The following is a 19439-nucleotide window of genomic DNA, read 5'->3' on the forward strand; positions in this document are numbered from 1 at the left end:
ACATCCTACAATGCACAGGACAGCCTCCCACGGTGAGGAATTATCCAGCCCCAAATGTCAATAGTGCTGCTGTTATAAAACCTTTTGATATATCTTAATGGTCTGAGACTAACCAAGAAAACTCTGAGTAACTAAAATATGAGGCAATTTAGTGTTTGAGCCTTAGAATCAGACAGACTGCAGTTTAAATTCCATCTTGTGTCACCCACTGGCTGTGAGACCTTGGGCAAGTTCATTATCCTCTGCTTCCACATTTGAGGGGAAATCTCTTATTTCACATGGTTATTATGATTAAGAACCTGTGTCAAGCACAGTAGCCAGTACAGTCTAATAAACAGCCATTACTGTTTTTTTCTTCCTTAGATTACAGCTCCCAAAATATCTGCAGGGAATATGATGTCCTCTGTCCACTCAAGTCACTATGCCTAAAAAGGTACTTTGTCAGAAAGAAAGACATGTCGAAGAAGAGTGAATACTATAAAGGTATAAACAGGGGTACTTGAGCCCTGAGAATCACATGCACCCCATCCACGTAAACCAACAAGAACAGTCAGGTATCCATCTACCAATCTATGTGTTGGTCCATCCAACCGGTGATTCAAACAAATACTCAGTGCCTTCTGTTAGTTATATATATTAGTACTATATAAAATACAGATGTGGGCTGGGCATGATGTCTCCTGCCTGTAATCCCAGCACTTTGGGAGGCTGAGGCAAGAGGATACCTTGAGCCCAGGAGTTCGAGACCAGCTTGGGCAACCATAGGGAGACCTCATCTCTACAAGAAATTTAAAAATTATCTGGGCATGGTGGCACACGCCTATAGTCTCAGCTACTTGGGAGGCTGAGGCAGGAGGATTCCTTGGGCCATGGAGGTTGAGGCTGCAGTGAGCTGAGATCATACCACTGCATTCCAGCCTGGGCAACTGATTGAAACCCTGTTTCAAAAATAAATAAATAAATAGGCCAGGCGCGGTGGCTCACGCCACACTTTGGGAGGTCAAGGCGGGTGGATCACCTGAGGTCAGGAGTTCAAGACCAGCTTAGCCATGGCCAAAGTGGCGAAACCCTGTCTCTACTAAAAATACAAAAACTTAGATGTGTCAAGTCTGGGCGCGGTGGCTCATGCCTGTAATCCCAGTACTTCGGAAGGCCAAGGCAGGTAGATCAAGATCACTTGAGGTCAGGAGTTCGAGACCAGCCTGACCAACACGGTGAAACCCTGTCCCTATTAAAAATACAAAAATTAGCCAGGAGTGGTAGCACGTGCCTGTAGTCCCAGCAACTCTGGTGGCTGAGGCAGAAGACTCATTTGAATCCGGGAGGCGGAAGTTGCAGTGACCCGAGATCGTGCCACTGCACTCCAGCCTGGGCAACAGAGCAAGACTCCGTCTCAAAAAAAAAAAAAATTAGCCAGCATGGTGGCAGGTGCCTATAATCCCAGCTACTTGTGAGGCTGAGGCAGGAGAACTGCTTGAACCCAGAAGATGGAGGTTGCAGTGAGCAGAGATCACGCCATTGCACTCCAGCCTGGGTGACAGAGCGAGACTCTGTCTCAAAAAAGAAATAGGCTAGGTGCGGTGGCTCACACCTGTAATTTCAGCACTTTGGGAGGTCAAGGCGGACAGATCACCTGAGGTCGGGAGTTCAAGACCAGCCTGACCAAGATGGAGAAACCCCATCTCTACTAAAAATACAAAATTAGCCAGGCATGGTGGAATATGCCTGTAATCCCAGCTACTCCAGAGGCTGAGGCAGGAGAATCACTTGAACCTGGGAGGCAGAGGTTGTGGTGACCTGAGATCGCATTGTTTGCACTCCAGTCTGGGCAACAAGAGCGAAACATCGGCTCAAAGATAAATAAAAAACAATAATAATAAATAAAATAAAATAAAATAGATATGGCCCTTAGAGTAGTCAATCTCCAAAGATGGCTCCAAAGAAATATCCTCTTGGTATTCTCACCCTTGTGTGGTCCCCTCCCACACTGAATCTAGACTGCTCTATCACTAACTTTAATCAAGAGAATGCAGCAAGCTGTGCCAATTCTGGGCCTACCGTTTTAAGAGAACTGGCAGGCTTCCGTTTCCTTCCTTTTAGAACTGTCACTTTTGGAAACCTTAAGCTGCTATGTAAGAAGTCTGCTATCCCTGTCATCTATATAACAAGAAATATAAAAAAAAAATTTTAATTAAAAAAAAAAAAAAAAAGCCTGGCTACTCTCTCAAGAGGCCATGTGGAGAGAAGAGCCCGAGTCTACATGACAAGGGAGAGAGACCCAGTTTATTCTAACTGGGCCTCCAGATGACTCTAGAGAAAACCCAAGGAAGATCAGCAGAAGAACTTTCCAACTGAGCCCAGTCTACACCCCCCACACACACAAAAAAAACATGAAAAATAACTGAATCAGTTTTAAGTCACTAAGTTTTGGAGTATGGTTTGTTATACACCAATATGTGAACAAAGTAGTTCCTTATCTTTGTAAAACTTTCAAGCTAGGCACAACAGCAACATTAGAACTAAGTCCATGAGGTTAGTTTACAGCCAAAATCACATCTCTCCTCAAAGGAACCTTGGCTACTAAAAACAAAAAAGGCATTTGAAAACAGATCATAATAAAGCAAGTGTAAACTTGCTCACTGTTTGTAAAGCATAAGGCCCCTGTATTAGTCAGAAGGGTCAATGTTCATTTAGAAAGACTTGCACTCTCTCCTATCTCAAGGCTCTCCATCTTTCTGAAACACATTTCAGCCCTGGGTGGCTCCCTTTCAATGTAGAAAATGGTCCTAGAATTTGAGAAATTAAGGCTATTTGTGCTACCTCCCTTATCAAAGAAGTAGGAGGCCAGGAGCAGTTGCTCACTCCTGTAATCCCCGCACTTTGGGAAGTCAAGGCGGGAGGATCACTGGAAGCCAGGAGTTCGAGACCAGCCTAGGTAACACAGCGAGACCCCATCTCTACTAAAAATACAAAAATTAGCCAGGCATGGTGGCATGCACCTGTAATCCCAACTACTTGGGAAGCTGAAGCAGGAGAATTGCTTGAACCCAGGAGGTGGAGGTTACAGGATCTCGTACAGGAATACGAGATCATGCCACTGTATTCCAGCCTAGGTGACAAAGTGAGACTGTCTCAAAAAAAAAAAAAAAAAAAAGGCAACCTATGGAATGGGAGAAAATATTTGCTAACCATATATCAGATAAATGTTTAATGTCCATAATATATGGGGAACTCCTACAACTCAATAACCAAAAAACCCCACAAATAACCATACTAAACAATGGGCCAAAGACTTGCATGCACATTTCTCTAATGATATACAAATGGTCAACAAGCATATAAGAAGATGCTGAACATGACTAATCATTAGGGAAATGCAAAGCAAAACCACAATTATTTATCGCCTCACACCTGTTAGGATGACCACTATAAAAAGAAAAAAAAAACAGGAAATAACAAGTGCTGACAAGGATATGAAGTTGGAACCCTCATGCACTGTTGGTAGGATTGTAAAATGGTTCAGCTGCTATGGAAAACAGTATGGAGGTTCCTCAAACAATTAAAAATAGAACTACCATATGTCCAGCAATTCCACTTCTGGTTATGTATCTAAAAGAACTGAAAACAGGATCTTGAAGAGATATTTGCACACCCATGTTCATTGCAGCATTTTTCAAAATAGCCAAAATGTGGAACCAGCCTAAATGTCCATCAGTAGATGAATGGATAAAGAAAATGTGGTATATACATAGAATGGAATATTATTCAGCCTTTGAAAAGAAGGAAATTATGATACATACATACAAATTTTTCTTTTATTTATGTATTTATTTTTTTTTTTGGAGATGGAGTGTCGCTTTGCGGTGGCACGATCCCGGCTCGCTGCAACCTCCACCTCCAGGTTCAAGCGATTCTCCTGCCTCAGCCTCCTGAGTAGCTGGGATTATGCCCACCACCACACTCAGCTAAGTTTTGTATTTTTAGTACAAATGGAGTTTCACCATGTTGGCCAGGCTGGTCTCGAACACCTGACCTCAAGTGCTCTCCCTGCCTTGGACTCCCAAAGTGCTGGGATTACAGGCGTGAGCCACCGCGCCCAGCCACTGTGACATATTAATAGATGATCCTTAAGGACATTATGCTAAGTGAAATAACCCAACCACAAAAAGACAAATACTGCAAGATTCCATTAATAAGAGGTACCTAAAGTTATCAAACTCACAGAAACAGAAAGTAGAGTGGTGGCTGCCAGGGGCTTGTGGGAGGGTGAAAAGGAGTCATTCAAAGGATACAGAGTTTCAGTCACGCAAGATGAAGAGGTTCTAGAGATCTATTGAACAATAATGTGTACTGTACACTTTTAAAATTATTAAGAGGGTAAATCTATGTTATGTTTTCTATCACAGACACACGTACACGAAGATAAAAAGGGTTACATGTGCCAACAGAACAAAGAAAAGATAAACGCCACCTTGCTGAGGTGAAATGACCCAAGGGGACAGCAAGGAGACAAAGGCAGTAGAAGCTGGGCTACCTCTGTGTAGGGGAGGAAAAAAGCAGAAGAGGCAAAAAGAGTCACACGTACCCTCTGATGCAGCAAAGGAAAAGGGCACAATGTTAACAAGCTGCAATTCTCTTTCTATGACAAGGTCATACTTTCAGCCTCTGATTCCTTTATTATTACAATTTTCTACTCCTGCTCTAACTTGATTTTAATTTCCTGGCAAGTGACACCCAAGTCATGCAGCCTTTTCATTGGAACCCACCACTCTGTCCAAGGTGCTCTGCAAAAGGTGCAGGCATTCTTCTCCAAGATTTTACATAGTCCATTTACATAGTCCAAAAGAAGGTTGCTCTCATACTGCATAATCTGGCGTAATGGAGATCTGCTCACTAAAGTGAGCCTCATCCAGCAAATAAGCTTGGAACCTCCATTTTCCCCCTTTGGAAACAGAGGAGGAGTTTGTTAATTGTTGCTATTTAAAAATCAGGCAGCTTCTCAGGTGAGGGGGCTGTCAGCATGTCAGCCTACAGCAAGCAGGGGGAGCCCCTGTGGGTGAATTAGGCAGGATGGGTGGGGTGGTGGAGCGGGTACTGCAATGACCAGTGACTCCCCCTGGTGGAGCCAAGTGGTAGGGCACTTAGGAAATATTTACCCACACCTAACCATCAACACTTTTTGCTTGAGCTAATGCAACGGCCAAGTACACAAAATTGGATTTAAGTAGGAAACATGACATCAGCCTAGCATAGACTAAGGCATCAAGAAAGTCCATGCCTTGACGAAAGGGGCTGCTGTCCTACTCAATTCCTGCTGACTGTTAGGTGGGAATGTGAGCCTGTTTTTTCAACAGAATCCAGATACCTGAATTGATATGGAAAAAAAAAATCCAAATTTTTAGAAACACTGTGAGGCAAACAAACATACTTGAGGACTATTTTGCAATATCTGGGTTAATGTAACAACAGGCCCACCCATGAAAGCAAAATTTGCTCACACAAACATGTTGTCAGGAATGCTTCCAAGAAAGAGCAGAAATAAGATGTACTGAATCCTGGGCCCACCCCCCAACCACTCAATAAATGTGTAAGAAATCCAGGAGGAGAGGATGCTACCTGCACAGTTCTAATGGGCTGGGACCAATTACAATAAGCAAAATATGTTATGCAAACAGAACCCCATACACCTGGTGTTACTGTCTTGGAAAAGCCTCCAAAGCACCCTTTAGAGCACTACTCTGAATAGATACAGTAGAGAAGGGGATCTGAAGGGGGAAGAATGAGTACACGGGAAATTACTCCCAACATATTTGCAGCACACATACAGACGTCACTGTAGTCCCCAAGTGCTCCAAGACCCAGAGCTGACAGAAGCGATTACATCTTTTCATGTTTCAGGATGTATACAAAGCACACAGCACGCTCTACACCATTCAGCCCCAGAGAGAGGAATGATGAGGGATAATTTAGATCAGCCTAGTAGGTGCTAGCATGACCTGCATTGGGAGAAGGGCTGCCTGCCAAGCATACTGCCTGGAGGATCTGGAGGCTCATGCCCTCCCAACCAGGGCAAGCCTCCTCATTTGCACACGATTCCCAAGAAAGAAAGTGAGGCTGGAGAACCTTGCTTCAGGCCAGATAGCACAAGAAACAAATTCTTTATGCATTTATGCCTGCTCTTAACCATCAAAGAATCCCACAAGAGCCAATACTTAGAGCATCTAGTCCAAACTAGAGAGAGAGCAAGTGCAGGAGTCCCCTAACAACCTCTTTGGGGCCCTCATTGTCATAATGCCTTCTATTACTCTAGCACCTGACTCTTCCAAATCACATTCCTATAAAGCAGGAGTTGGCAAACTATAACCTGTGGGCCAAAACCAGCTATGAATGGTTTTCATATTTTTAAATGATTGAAAAACATCAAAAGCATTTTTATGACTCGTGAAAATTATATGAAAATCAAATTTATCTCCATAAATAGTTTTTTTGGAACACAGCCACACTCTCATTCATTGATTCATTCATTTATTTGAGACGAATTCTCGCTCTGTAGCCCAGGCTGGAGTGCAGTGGCACGATCTCAGCTCACTGCAACTTCCACCTCCCAGATTCAAGGAACTCTCCTGCCTCAGCCTCCCAAGTAGTTGGGAAAACAGGTGCCTGCCACCATGCCAGCTAATTTTTGTATTTTTAGTGGAGATGTGGTTTTGACATGTTGGCCAGGCTGGTCTCCAACTCCTGACCTCAAGTGATCCACCTGCCTCGGCCTCCCAAAGTGCTGGGATTACAGGCATGAGCCACCACAGCAGGCCCACACTCACTCATTTAGATATTGTTTGTGATTGCTTTCATACTACAACAGCAAAGTTGAGTAATTGCAACAGAGACTGTACGGCCTCCAAATCCTAAAATAATTTACTATCTTGACCTTTACAAAAAGCTTGCCAATGCCTGATATAGAGGGTAGGGCAGGGAACACACACAGAATTCAGAGGCTCAAACAGAGTGACCTTCTTGGGCAGGTGAGCAGCAAAGGTAAGAAAGATTAACAGAATGAGGCTGGGCGCAGTGGCTCACGCCTGTAATCCCACCACTTTGGGAGGCCAAGGTGGGCGGATCATCTGAGGTCAGGAGTTCAAGACCAGCCCAGCCAATATGGCGAAACCCTGTCTCTACTAAAAATACAAAAATTAGCCAGGCCTGGTGGTGGGCACCTGTAATCCCAGCTACTTGAGAGGCTGAGGCAAGAGAATCACTTGAATTCTGGAGTTGGAGGTTGGAGTGAGCAGAGATCTGCCACTGCACTCCAGCCCGGGTGACAGAGTGAGACTCCATCTTTAAAAAAAAAGATTAACAGAATGATATCCCTCCTTCACTCTATCCTCATTCCCATATTGCCAAAGAGAAAAAAAAGATTAACAGAATGATATCCCTCCTTCACTCTATCCTCATTCCCATATTGCCAAAGAGAAAATGGGTTGCCTAACCACCCCCAATGACGAATACATTCGATATCTAAATGTTACTGCCAGCTGGGAGAGGTGGCTCACGCCTGTAATCCCAATACTTTGGGAGGCCAAGGGCAGCGGATCACTTGAGGTTAGGAGTTCAAGACCGGCCTGGCCAACATGGTGAAACCCTGTCTCTACTGAAAATACAAAAAATTAGCCAGGCATGGTGGTGGGCGCCTGTAATCCCAGCTACTCAGGAGGCTGAGGCAGGAGAATCACTTGAACCTGGGAGGCGGAAGTTGCAATGAGCTGAGATCAGGCCACTGCACTCTAGCCTGGGTGACAGAGCAAGACTATGTCTCAGAAATAAATAAATTAATTAATTAATATAAAATTACTTTCTTATGAAGAGGCAAGAGATGCCTGGATTTTTCCAATCACTTAATAAGACACAGAAGACTAAGTGGATGAAGGCCAGTATGTATGTGATTGTCAGAGATAGAACAGGGCTATGTTTTTCTCATACAAGGGTGTCAGAGAACAAATGTACACTAACACCTCAAGGTGGCAATTATTAGAATAAAACAAAAGTTTTTCTCAAAAACTTGAGGAGGAAGCTCCTGAAAACCCGTAGTAGGAGAATTTACTACTGATAAGCTTAAGAGCTTATGGGGGAAGAAAGGTTGAAGAGTTCTTTTGAGATGTTGTTTCTCTCTTTTGCCCAGGCTGGAGTGCAGTGGTGCGATCTCGGCTCACTGCAACCTCTGCCTCCCGGCTTCAAGCGATTCTCTTGCCTCAGCCTCCCAAATAGCTGGGACTACAGGCACCCACCACCATGCCCAGCTAATTTTTGTATTTTTAGCAGAGATGGGGTTTCACCATGTTGGCCAGGCTGGTCTCAAACTCCTGACCTTGTGATCCGCCCACCTCGGCCTTCCAAAGTGCTGGGATTACAGGCGTGAGCCACAGTGCCCGGCCTTAAGAGTTCTAATCTATGAAATCTATGAAATAATGTTCCGTTTAATAAAACAGGAAATAAGAAATACTTTATATATCTTACATTAGTAATAATGAGTAGCATACAATTAATTTTCATTTACCACTAACAACGCTCATACTCTTGGGCACTAGCAATTCCACTTTTAGAACTTCATCTTCTAAAAACACTTAAGTACACAAAGATCCTGCAACACTGTGAAAAAGAAAACAAAACATGGCCAACATGGTGAAACCCCATCTCTACTAAAAATACAAAAATTAGCCAGGCCTGGTGGCACACACTTGTAATCCCAGCTACTCGGGAGGCTGAGGCAAGAGAATCGCTTGAGCCCTAGAGGTGGAGGATGCAGTGAGCCAAGATTGCACCACTGCACTCCAGCCTGGGCTACAAATCGAGACTCTGTCTCAAAAGAAAAAAAAAAAAAAGGAAAAGAATTAAAATAAATGGAAAAATGTGTTTTGATTAGCATAGAAAAAATTCTGGAGTTAACACACACACAAATTGTTAATAGCAGATCTCTGAGCAGTGGCTTTAAGAGGATATCCACTTTCTACAATTGTACATTTCTGTAATGTTTGATTTTTTACAAATGAATTGACAATAGTTTTGTAATTAGCAAAAAACAGGCATTTCATTTCCATTTATGATCTCTTGTTTACTATAAATTTTTCAAGCTCTCCCTTCCTCACAGTTCGATAACACGCCTTCTTGTTTGGAGGTTGGGGAAGAGTGGAGGGGCTTTGTTGCAGGTAATATGCCTGCTGAGATGATTGATTCATTCATTTGTTCACCCGTTCATCAGCTCTTCACCCAAACATTTAAGGCCTCTCTTATCTTGACAGAACAAGTCACTCCTCCTTTTTGGTTCTCAACACAGTCTCAAGACACAAATCAATCTAAAAGTGTGCAGAGTTGGCCTAGCTTTAATTTACGCTACTTAGCTCCTAGGTCTATTCTCAACCAGCAGCCACAGTTATCTTTTTAAAATATAAGATCATGCTACTCCACTTCTGATGGCTTCCCAAGTCACTCAAAGGAAGAGGCAAAAATCTTTTAAATGGCTTAGAAGACCCTGCATAATCTCATCCTTGTCACCTCTCCAACTTCATCTTCTATCACTCCATCCCTTGCTGTGCTCCAGCTGCACTGGCTTACGGTGCCAAGCATCTCAGAGATTTTGCATTCGCCCTTTCCTCTGTCTAAAATGTCCTTCCCCTAGTGTCGACGGGGTTTGTTTTCGCACTTCTTTAAGGTCTCCTCTGCTCCAGTGTAACCTTATCAAACCTTTTTTGATGATCCTATTTCAAATTGCAGCATCCCCTACATTTTTTATACATTTCTCTTTTTTGCCATAGAACTTATCACTGTCTGGCATACTAGATATCTTATTTTTTTATTGTCTTTCTCCCATTAGAATGAGAGAATTATTGCTGGCATTTAAATAGCACCTGGTGCCAGCCGGGTGTGGTGGCTCAGGCCTATAATCCCAGAACTTTGGGAGGCCGAGGCGGGCGGAGCACCAGAGGTCAGGAGTTCAAGACCAGTCCGGCCAACATGGTGAAACCCCGTCTTTACTAAAAATACAGAAAAGTTAGCCAGGCGTGGTGGCAGGCGCCTGTAATCCCAGCTACTTGAGAGGCTGAGGCAAAAGAATCACTTGAACCCAGGAGGCGGAGGTTACAGAGAGCCCAGATCGCACCATTGCACTCCAGCCTGGGCAAGAAGAGCGAAACTCCATCTCAAAATAAAGTAAAATAAATAGCACCTGAAATCCAGCAGGTGCTTGGTAAATATCTGTTAATGGAATGAGTGAATGGATGGATGCATGGATCAATCACAGTTTACAAGCCCAACTCTCAGCATCATTAGGAAGAACCAAACTCATCCAGGAAGCAACCCTTGTGCATACTCCTCAGTTCCCTCTTCCTTTTTCTGAGAGACAGGGTCTCCACTCTGTTGCCCAGGCTGCAGTGCAGAGGCGCAATCATGGCTCACTGCAGCCTCAACATTCTGAGCTCAAGCAATCCTCCCACCTCAGCCCCACGAGTAGCTGGGACTACAGGCACATGCCACGATGCCCAGCTAATTTTTGAGCTTTTTGTAGAGATAGGGTTTCACCATGTTGCCCAGGCTGGTCGCAAATTCCTGAGCTCAAACCATCTGCCCAACTTGGCTTCTCAAAGTGCTGGGATTACAGGCATGAGCCACCACACCCAGCCCTCAGTACCCTATTCTAAAGCCTGAGTTTACCTTCCCCAGCTTCCCTTCCCTTACATCTCTTAAAATAAGTTTGTTAATTCCACCACAGGCTTTGTCTCCTTTTTATTTCCCAATACTTGGTCCTCTCTCTTCCTAGAAAGAACACGTCATAATTTGCCTGTATCACAAATGAAATTCTCACAGTTGAGGATTCTTTCCTATTTGTCCTTAAATGCCGAACTTCTAACTAAGAAGAACTCAGAAATTAGAAAGCGTTTATTGTATAGTATCTTGAATACCAAAGACAACAATTCCACCAGTTTTTTTCAGGGGGAACTATTCACACTCTGCATAATTAGAGGTAAAGCAAAACTTTCTGCTAACTAACGTAAGGATTCTGACCTCCACAAGAAAAAAAGGACCTACAAGCATCTCAAAACTTAACAAGGTTCACTCTCATGATGCTCAGACTCCAAAACAAAAGACGAGAGCACACATTTTCTCAAACCCTAAAAATCCTACTTCTAAGCAAATTTAATGAATGCCTTCCACAGAAACTTAAAGAAAAAGCATCAGTAGGAAAGAAGCTTCGTATTTAAATTGGATTATCCACATGTAATTTTTGAACTAAATCAAGACCAAGTATACCTTCATAGAGATTGCAGAAGAATCTTTAAGGAGAAAAAAAATACCAACAGCACTGACTGGCAGAGATAATAATATTACTGAGGTGCCAAGCCAAAGACCTAATAATATTACTGAGATGCCAAGCCAAAGACCAACAAAATGGTCTCAAGAGCAAGCTGTATTCAATAGGAATGGGGTACCAAAAAGATAAAAAAAGGGAAGGCTGCATATGATGCCAGTGCTCTCAAGGAAGGTGCAGGCCCTGAGTCATCAGTGTAAAGCCAATATGAAGGACACATATTGGCCAGGTGCAACAGACTTATTACAGGCTTCAGGACAACCCATTCACAAGTTAGGAACATAGCACACAGTGAAACATCAGAGGTCACCGGAGCTCAAGTTTTGGAAGGTGTGACTTCCTTGTACAACTCTAAGTAATACCGTTTCATTTATTTAACAAGTGATTATTGAGCCAATGACTCTCTGTAAGACCAAATGATGGGATATAGTAATAGGTTTTTTTATCTTTTTTACTAAAAAGGCCAAACAGGACTTATATTGCATATGAAACCATAAGGAACATAATTTCAATTCTACTTATTCAATTCAACTAACATTTACTGAGCATCTACTGTGTGGCCAGGTAGTATTCTAGGTAGACAAGGGATATATACAGACATGATCACTGCCTTCAGGGAGCTCACTGACGGAAAGGTAAACAAATAATTTTCTGTCATGGGTGCAATATCACAAAGAAGTATCTAGTACACATGCAACAAAGAAAAGGAAATGATTACTTGGGACAGTCAGGGAAGGTTTCCCAAGGGACACGGTGACAGCTGTGCTGGGTTTTGAATAATAAATTGTGTATATTCCCCATCCAAAGAAACTGGGAGAGATTAGATATCGAAACTCTTTAGACTCAGCTAGATCAATGGCACAGAAAAACGACTAAATTTGGACCCCTTTCTATAGTAGTCAGGCTAAGAAGACTGCTACTTTCCTCATTTTTAGGTTGCCGGCCCCCTTTTGTGGACCTACAATCAGCCCCGCAGACACACCCATTTATTTTCCTCCATCAATGTTTGGGCCGAGGCCTCCCTGGAGAATCCCCAGGTGACTGGAGCTGAGGGATCAAATAAGTGTGGTGGCCCACGAAGCCTCAAAGGGCTTCAGACTGTTCTAAGCTCCAAAGCAATTCCCCCATAAAAGTCTAAGAAACTTAGCAATCCAATGAGGGCTTCTAACTCTAACCTTGATGGCCACATTTCACACTAAGGCCATCAATGTACTTCCCCAGTCTTCATCTATCATGAGAGAAAAAGACCTAAATTCTGAGAAGACGCTCAGTCTTACTAAATACTCCAGACCCAAGTCTTTCTTAACTACCTAGAGACAGAATACAGAAACAATTAGTGCTTCTAGGAGGAGATTGAGACCAATTTTTATCTCTCTCAGTTGCTGGAATTTTAATAGTGAACATCCCTAACAGGGATCGCTTTATTGGGATTAATCGATGTAGTTCTATGGGCAAATAACTAAAACAGCATTTCTCCTAGAAGCATTGTGTTAGTTACCATTCTACCCAAAAATAATAATTACAAATTATCTAACAGACCTCCAATTTCTTACAATAAGAGTTAACTGAAAAGTTCCCTCAGGCAATGACCTACATGAGCAACAGAGGTTTTGACAAAGAAAACTGCTGTTTGAAGGCACTTATTTCAAATGAAACGGAGGAAAGGGTGCCCTCTTCAGGGCCCAGGAGTTCGAACCCCACTTTTGCTTACAAACACCTCTTTAAGAAATCATTTACTCTCTCTGTTTTCTCATCAGAGAGAGACTAGACTACAAAAGTTCTAGGTTCCCTCCAGTTTTAACTTGCCAATGAAATCATTTTCTTTTTCCTAGTACCAGCTTTTAAAGGCCAAGGGCACCCTACCGCAAGGAGCCACAATACCCTGATCTTCTGCTGGATCCTGCACTCCCACACAAGAGAAATCATTTCTTTGTAGTGAAGCAAAGGCCCACCACTCAAGTTGCAATGTAGCGTCAGACTATTATAAAAAGACAGTTTGCCCTCCACTGCCCACAGGCAAAAGGAGACAAACCGTGTACTAGTTATTACCACTTGGCAGCACACAGCTACACTGAAATACACACTGTATGCTTATTAATACCCTCACTATTTGCAAACACTATTAAATATGCCAGCAGCACCAAGGATCCAGACATCTCTCCTTTGCCTATCTTCTACTATAAGGCCAATGAACAAAACTTTCTCCTTTCAAGTACAATCACCTTTTGTGAACTCCACTCACTCAGGAACAACAGTCATCTACAAAAACAGGCTTTGTTAAAAGAACCAACCTCGTACACAAACAGCAGGGACACCTTTTCTTCCCAGTCATCCTAACCTAGCAGCAGCAGCCCAACAGTGACACCTGCTGGAGAACTAGAAGCAAGGGTTGGCTCATCACCTAGAGACTTTCAGCCCCTTTAGAAGGCAGAGGAAGAGGCAGACCAGCACCTGTTTGTCTTAGTGATTTACATCAGAATGCAGCCATTCAAATGGTGGTCCTTCTTTAATGTGTACGCACTTAGAATATTTTACAACATACCTCATTTTTGAGACAGCTGTCAGCCCTTATGGTACACGACATCCTAGCTCATTTAAAAGTGATTCCATATAAATAATGTAACTACTGTATTAATATACTATCTTACAATGAGAACCCTGAGTTATTTGTATATTTTAAAAGAAAATGAGCATAAATATAAAATTGTTTACAGTGAGATGACCAGGGACTTCATTTTTATAATACACATTTTTAAATGGTTGAACTTTAAACCACAATGCATATATTTTTTGGCACCAGAAAAGAAAAAAATACTTAAACAAAAAATTATGGTACATCCTTAATAGTTTCTGGGTTTTTTTTTTTAGACGGAGTCTTGCTCTGTCGCCCAGGCTTGAGTGCAGTGGTGCAATCTCGGCTCACTGCAACCTCCGCCTCCCCGGGTCCAAGTGATTCTCCTGCCTCAGCCTCCCACGTAGCTAGGACTACAGGCATGCACCACCATGCCTGGCTAATTTTTTTTGTGTTTTTAATAGAGACGTGGTTTTACCATGTTAGCCAGGCTGGTCTCGAACTCCTGACCTCAGGCAATCTGCCTGCTTCAGCCTCTCAAAGTGCTGGCATTACAGGCGTGAGCCACTGCACCTACCCAGTAGTTTCTGGGTTTTAAATAACCTACTTTATTAAGTGATTAATAATATTTTAGATGTATAATATCATAGCCATTAGTCACATGTGATTATTTAAATTAATTAAAAATTTAAAGATTACATTTATTTTCTCAGATCACAGTAGCAGCATTTCAAATGCTCAATAGCCATGTGTGGCCAGTGGCTACCATCTTACATAGCACAGATAGAGAACATTTCCATCAGTGTAAGAAGTTTCATTGGACAGCATTGCTCTAGAAAATCTAGTGGTTACAGACAAAATTATCTGATATCTAGGTGCCGGGAGCAGATGGAATATAGATTAAAGAAAGCTAGCCAAGCATTGATAACCTTTGCAGTCAGGTTATAGGTGTATGGAAGCTCAGTTATACTTTTCTCTTCGTTTTTATATATGTTTGAAGATTTCCATAATAAAATATTAAAAGAAAAAAGGTGGTTCACTTAAAAATGAAGTTATCGGCCAGGCGCAGTGGCTCACACCTGGAATCCCAGCACTTTGGGAGGCCAAGGTGGGCAGATCACCTGAGGTCGGGAGTTTGAGACCAGCCTGATCAATATGGAGAAAATCTGTCTCTACTAAAAATACAAAATTAGCCAGGCGTGGTGGCGCACGCCTGTAATACCAGCTACCCGGGAGGCTGAGGTAGGAGAATCACTTGAACCCAGGAGATGGAGGTTGTGGTGAGCCGAGATCACACTATTGCACTCTAGCCTGGGCAACAAGAGCGAAACTCCATCTCAAAAAAATAAAAATGTTATATTAAGGAAAATGCCATGAAGGGCAGCTTGCACAAATCTTTAGTCATGAAGACCAGAGTTCAAATTCTCACTCAGAGACCTATTATATGATCTTTCACAAGAAACTGACTTCCCTGAGCCTCACTTTCCTCAACTATAAAATGGAAAATTGAATACCTGACTTGCATAGAGTTGTTGTTGAAGGCAGAAGGAATTATTTCAAAGCAAGAACACAATACCTAACACACAGTAGGCCCTCAGTAACTGGTATCTCTTTTTTTCTTTTTTTCTTGAGATGGAGTCTTGCTCCATCACCCAGGCTGGAGTGCAGTGGCGTGATCTTGGCTCACCGCAACCTCCATCTCCTGGGTTCAAGCGATTCTCCTGCCTCAGCTTCCCAAGCAGATGGGACTACAGGCCTGCGCCACCAAGCCCGGCTAATTTTTGTATTTTTAGTAGAGATGGGGTTTTACCATGTTGGCCAGGCTGGTCTCGAACTCCTGACCTTAAGTGGTCTGCCCGACTCAGCCTCCCAAAGTTCTTGGATGACAGGAGTGAGCCACCGTGCCCGGCAGTAACTGGTATCTCTAATTATCATCAAACAATAGAGTTTATTTAAACCACTCAGGTATTTCTCAGAATAGCACATGAAGAGGTACTACTAAAGCAGAATGGACAAAAGCTAACCAGAGCACACTGGTTGGTTTCTTAGAGCAGTAACTGAAGACAGTCCTTTTACAGAGATCTTTAATAAACTTTTAAAGTGCCTACTACATGTCATGCCCTGTGTTGACTGCCTTCTCACCACTCTTGGCAAAGAGGAAGAACAGAGGCTCGGGCTCCTGATGAAGACCAGTATGCCAGGCACAATATTCCAAAACCAGGAATTGAGGAGCTGTTAATCCAGAACTGGTTTCAAGCATACGGGCAGAGTTAGCAACCTCTCTATTTTATTCATCTTTCACATCCAGTCAAGTCTCCCTCTGTTTCCCACCCAGGGCCCTTAGTAACTGCCTAAGAACCTACACATACCATACCCTTTCCTCCCTTAACATGTGCTGTTTCCCTAAAATAAAAAGGTCTTGCTCTCTCCAAATCCTATCCATCTTTCAAGACTTGATTTTGCAAAGCCTTCTTGGATGATACTTCCCTCTCTCTGAGACTACATCCAATCTCGGTACCATACAATGAAGCATTTGCTCATCTATACTTTTGAAAAATTTCGTTGTCTTGCCTCCACAATAACACTGTAGACTCAGGTGGGTAAAGACCATGTATTATACTTCTTTTGTATTTCCCACAGTGCCTAGCACAGTGCTAGAAAATTTGTAACCATTCAACTAATACTTATTGACTGAGTGACTGTCTAAAGCATCCTCCCAAAATAACAAGTACATTATGTGCATAATTCATATTCCCACCCTTATTAGAAGCTTATGTCAGAGAAATTTCAGTTGCTTTGACAGAGGATGTAATGCAGCGCAATATGCTGTTTGGATCCAACAGGCATATTCTTGGAGTTGGTGATTATGCTAGCTTTGACCTTTACAAAATTACAGAAAGAAGTCCCTAATAAATCAAGATAGATGCGCACATAGCCATACATGGAACATATGGTGGGCGATCAACTACACCTACTCTGTTTCTCCCATGAAAGAGTTGGCTAGGATGCCAATCTGAGTATGGAGAGTCTTTCCTTCCATGAATTATTCTTCTTCTCCACCCCAAGGTGAATGTCCACCTGGAAGGTCCATTCAGAGAATCTCAACTGAGCAATAGGCTGCCCAAAAACAAGTATCTCTGAAAAAATTGGAATTTTTCTTGACATACATATATATACATATATGTATTTTTTTTTTCTTTTCCCTTTGTCAAACTGCAGTGTTCCAAAAGATAAGGATTAGGAAGTGAACTCAGTTGTCCAAAGCAATACAATCAGCGAAGAGCCAATATACTAATCTCTACCATGCAGGGTTCTCTTTTACTTATTCCTAGGCACTCTGGGACTACTACAATAAGTAGTCCTGCACATACAATGTCTCGACAAGGTCAAAAAGCAGGCAGAGAAAGTCAATGGTTCCATCTCCTCATGCCTCTCTAACCTAATCTACACTCTCCTTTCAAGGCTAAAGCCAGAACCTTGAGCTTAGCCAGAAATAGAGCTAGCACAGCCAACTGACTCATACTGCTAGGCCCTATCCTATCTCTGCCACCAGAGCAAGATTTTCCAAGAAAATGCAATGGCGAGATCAGAAGCAGATGCGTGGGTCCCAGACACTCCAGATACAGCCACAACATCTATAGGACTGAAGGAAATGATACAAGGAGAAAAGCAAGGGATGCAGAAGATAGGAAAGCGACTGCTTACCTCCTGAGTGAATCCTCCTCAGAGCTCTCCTCAGGCATATCCTGATGTAAGGCCTCCTGTGACACAGTTCCAGATCTGCTGGACTGGGTGTAAATTCTTTCCCAGTGGCCTGTCTCCTGGTTAAAGGCCACCCCCACAGTCCTCTCCTCCTGCGGACTAGCAGAGCTGCTCAACTCCAGCCTGCTGGAGCTGGGCGTTTGGCCCTCAGTCCGCTCGAGAGGTGGCAACTGGCTGCCACTTGATGGCACACTCTCAAAGGAGCTGGGGACCTGCCAAGAGGAGCTAGCCTCGCCAGAGGAATAGTTAGGTGTGGTTCTTTCCCAGCGCAGGGTATCGTTGTTGAAGGTCAGGAGATTGTGGCAAGCACGACAGCGATTCAGGTGGCCACGGGACAGGTTGGAGTTGTTCTCACTGCTGTGTGGGGTGGGCTGGTGGGAAGGGCCTGGCCTCTCAGATTCAATGTTATTGTTGAGCATTTCCTGGGCCTGTTGGGTCTGGGGAGCTTCCCCACTCAGGCTCTGATCCAGCTCCTGAAGCCGGTCATACTCCAGAAAGAAGCGTCTCAGGTCACACTGAAGCTCATGGCGAATGCTGCCTGAGTTGTTTTGGCTGGAGCCATTCCCTCCATCTGACTCAGTTGCCAACCCTGATGCTGGAAAACCCCTCCCTTCTGTGGCTGAAGTGTACACAGATGCCTGAGAGCCACCTTCCTGCTGTCTCAGCACAGACAGCAAACTCACCGAAGAGGCACTGGTTCTGGGCGGGGGCATGGATTCCGCCTCAGAGCGGGAGTTCAGACTGAGTACTGTCCGGGTCCACTCAGATCCTGTCAACCCAGGAGCTATTTCTCGGTGATATCTAGAAGGGTGGCTAGACAGAGGCCCTCCCAAAGAGCGGCGGGTAGGACCCAGACTGAGGTTGCGGAGCGTGTTGCCGGCAGTGCTGCTCTGGACTGTACTGAAGGCAGACGGCCGGTTCAGGAGGCCCTGGTCCTGCTGCGTTGACGAGGCCTGCTCCGGGGGATGGAAGGGCTCGGTCTGTACAAAAGAAAAGGAAGGGGTAGTAGCTCTGGCAGAAGCAGGGGGGACACTGTCCTGGTGTGGCAAGAGGGAAGGAACTCGAGTGCCAGAGCAGCGGCTGCAAAGGCACAGGATCCCAAGGTGCTGGCAGCACTCAGCTGTGGGGTAACTGACCCGCTGTCGGAGCCTGATGTAAGCGGAAGTCCTGGGGCGCTCCGTGGAGGGCTGAGGGGGAGGCGGTGGGGGTGAGGGGGTAGCAGAATCTTGCACTGTGCTTTGCTCTCCCACCTGGATGCCAGAAGAGCGGGAGGACAGCATGTGCAGGAAATTGTGGAGGAGAGGTGTCCGGCGAACTGGCTGTGATTGCAGGAGGGCACGCTGACGGTAGTGGGATAATTCTGTTCCATCTATGGGGATCTCTGGTTCGTCATCACCCTGCAATGTGGACCAGCATGGGGCAGGGGGTAGAGCAAGGCAGTTAGGTAGAACCTCCAAGTAAATCAAGAAAAACTAACCACTGACAATCATCCAAGGAAAACAATGTTCATAGGTAGGAAACAACTCTCTACCCCTGAAGCACTGACAACTGGCCTCAGATTCAAAATAATCACATGGTATTAAATTTTCCACTCCCAATTAGCAGCATATCTGAATGAGTGCAGCTGACAAACCAATTGTCTTACAAAAGACATCTCCCCATGACATGGAAGCAGTGAGGGGAAGCAAAATGTCAACCAGCCACAGGCACATGAGTGACAAGCTATCCAACACTGTCTAGTGATGATAA

The 19439-nt window shown here is 43.9% G+C and overlaps 1 protein-coding gene across 16 annotated transcripts in view; it reads right to left on the reverse strand.

The window, feature by feature from the left end:
- Positions 1-19439, reverse strand: part of AMBRA1 (autophagy and beclin 1 regulator 1) — a 201210-nt gene that overhangs the window by 131088 nt on the left and 50683 nt on the right. For 8 of the 16 annotated variants that reach the window (XM_034932482.3, XM_063608428.1, XM_003815206.4 and 5 more), the window contains exons 7-8: positions 18941-19087; positions 17634-18670 (exon numbers count right to left, since the gene is read on the reverse strand). In XM_034932482.3, coding sequence (XP_034788373.1) covers positions 17634-18670; positions 18941-19087 — 1184 coding nt within the window. Of the gene's footprint in view, positions 1-17633; positions 19088-19439 lie in introns of all 16 variants that reach the window. The other 8 variants (XM_055093618.2, XM_008968149.4, XM_008968151.4 and 5 more) reach the window with 1 other exon arrangement.

This window comes from Pan paniscus, chromosome 9, assembly GCF_029289425.2.
Source record: "Pan paniscus chromosome 9, NHGRI_mPanPan1-v2.0_pri, whole genome shotgun sequence".
In the NCBI taxonomy this organism is placed as follows: Eukaryota; Metazoa; Chordata; class Mammalia; order Primates; family Hominidae; genus Pan; species Pan paniscus.